The following is a 2,372-nucleotide window of genomic DNA, read 5'->3' as shown; positions in this document are numbered from 1 at the left end:
ACTAATTTTCCATTAGTGTTGCAAACTTATATATTCCTCGTACCACGATACTTCCTAATCTATCGATGCTCTTTAGTGTGTGTGGGTGGTGGTGGGGGCTATCACAACTTCTCAGTTGGCTCTCTTATTTTCGGCGATATTATGGGCCCCTGTAAACCTGTTTAGTTTCTCGTATGATATTCCCACCCTTGTGCCCATGGCTCAAACGGAATTTTTTAGTCTGATGGTTAAAAGGAGTCATGGGAGAAATGGACAAAAGATTACGGAGTCTCAAAATAAAAATAACTAAAAGGCAAGTAAGAAGGTTGTGGTAGTTTAAGGACTCCTGATACAATTTGCATTTTATTCATTACACACAAATGTATGTTCGCTTTGAAAAGGGGATACATGAAGAACGTGGATTTCACTTGCCAACAAGGACCCAATAGATTATAGATGCACTTGTCGAAAAATGGTGCCAAAATAAAACACAATGACATGTCAACTGTCTCTTACAACTTGAAAAGAGAAAACGAAATTATGTTCGACTCCCTCCCATTCTAAATATAAGGATTTTAGAGATTTTAATTTGGACTACATACATAAGTATACAAACGTATTTAGAGTTTAGATTCACTCATTTTGCTACTTATGGTATCCATATTAAAATCTCTAAAAGGATTTATATTTAGAAGCAAATGGAGTAGCAAATAAATGTCTTTCTTGGATTCCTATAAACAGACTTTGATGACATGCAAACATTTTTCTTTTTTGCACATAAGAGTGTTTAGTTTTTCTATTTTCGGGAGAGTGTTTAGGTATTTCACATACATATAGGATTTGTGTAAGAGGTCGACACATAAACTTCCAAATCCAAAAACTCCCTCCGTTCCGTAATTCTTGTTGTGCTTTTAGGTCAAAACTAAAACTATGACAAGAATTATAGAATTGAGGCAGTATATAAGAGTGTTTAGGTATTTGACATAAGCAAGCACCAATATCATCAAACAACAGAACCCTTTGGTAGTTACAAATACTCAACCTTTTAACTTCTCACGTCCACACTCTGGCGGTGCTCTCGCGCTCGGCGTCACTATTATAGCTTAGAGATTGGAGCAGCTTTATTACATCGGGAAGAAAACACACGGAATTCAAACTAGGGACATCATAATCATGTATGATATCTCTCAACAGATTCAGTTGTAGGCGTCGGGGTTGGTGATGAGGTAAGCCTCGGCGGCCTTGAAGATGGCGGTGACGGATTCCTTGGCCTTGGTGATTTCGTCATTCACCTCCACGCCTGGCAGCAGCTTGTACGTCGAGTCCACCTTCACGACGCTCCCGCCGTTGGCCGCCGGCTCCACCTTGATGTGCGACGTTGCGGTCTCGATGGCCGAGCCGATGCCGCCGCCCTCGATGAGGGTTGACTTGCACTCGCACTTCTCCTCGTCCAGGAACTCTAGCCTCTCCTTCATGACGCTAAAGGGCATGGCTGCATGATCAACTGCGTGTTATGCTTCCGCTTGACCATGTATAGATACACGCCGGATTTCTAGACTGAGGTGACACGCATGGGTTATATGGGATTGTGATGCGTACGTACCTGAGGTAAAGTTGAACTGCCTGACGCTGCCGATGCCGCCTTCGCCGTTGACGGGATGGGCGCTGGCGACGATGTGGGGCGCGAGCTTGGGTGCCAGAGTGTGCCAGTCCATGACGCCGGCACGGAACAGGCGCGGTGCCGCGACTGAGGACTCAATCTCGTGGGTCCAGCTGTTGGTGGAGGCCATTGCTGCGGCGATCAACTAGTTAAGACGGGCAGGCGCGAAGGCTATGAGCTCAGTCAGAGCGTTGTGTTGCTAGTGCAAAGTAGTTGCAGTATGTTGCAGCGGCTGCTTGGTTGCCCAGAGCGTGCGCGGCGAGAGCTATAAATAGGTGTCCCGGAGCGCGGGGTTGGTGCCGGATGGGGTCTGGTGAGGTCGCCGGTCGCCGAGTATCCACGAGGGACAGCAGTTCAGACTTAATCATGCAGGCCGGGTTGGCATGGATGGCACCCCTCGTGGCCCTCGTCGTCAACGTTTATTGATTCTGGTGTGCAAAGAATGTGGTCCAGGGAGTAAAATACTGTAATGCCAAACGAAAATAATGATGACAGGTGTGGTTGGCATATGGCATGGTTGGTGTCTTGGCGGGAAAAGAAAAGGCCACTCTTTCAGTGGGCTACATGTCTGTACGTAAACTATTCTCGCGTGTTTTATTCAGAGTTTTTAAAACTATTTATTTATTAGGAGTTATTATTTGAGTACACCAGCTGTTATTTTGACCATCCTTGACACAATGTTCTGTGTATTTTCTTTACACCAAATTTCATTGGAATCGACTATCTTTCCGGA

General features: G+C 45.2%; 1 protein-coding gene across 1 annotated transcript; it reads right to left on the bottom strand.

The window, feature by feature from the left end:
- Positions 1-940: 940 nt before the first annotated feature.
- LOC119356577 (pathogenesis-related protein 1-like) lies at positions 941-1,869 on the bottom strand. The gene is made up of 2 exons (XM_037623553.1): positions 1,583-1,869; positions 941-1,471 (listed from the first exon to the last, which is right to left on the bottom strand). Exons 1-2 carry the CDS (start codon positions 1,767-1,769, stop codon positions 1,176-1,178), a joined length of 483 nt encoding a protein of 160 aa, XP_037479450.1. The 5' UTR covers positions 1,770-1,869; the 3' UTR covers positions 941-1,175.
- Between the last annotated feature and the right edge of the window lie 503 nt (positions 1,870-2,372).

This window comes from Triticum dicoccoides, chromosome 2A (assembly GCF_002162155.2).
Source record: "Triticum dicoccoides isolate Atlit2015 ecotype Zavitan chromosome 2A, WEW_v2.0, whole genome shotgun sequence".
NCBI classification, from domain to species: Eukaryota; Viridiplantae; Streptophyta; class Magnoliopsida; order Poales; family Poaceae; genus Triticum; species Triticum dicoccoides.
Note: the sequence above shows the minus strand (reverse complement) of the source record. Positions and strands in the feature narration are given on the sequence as shown.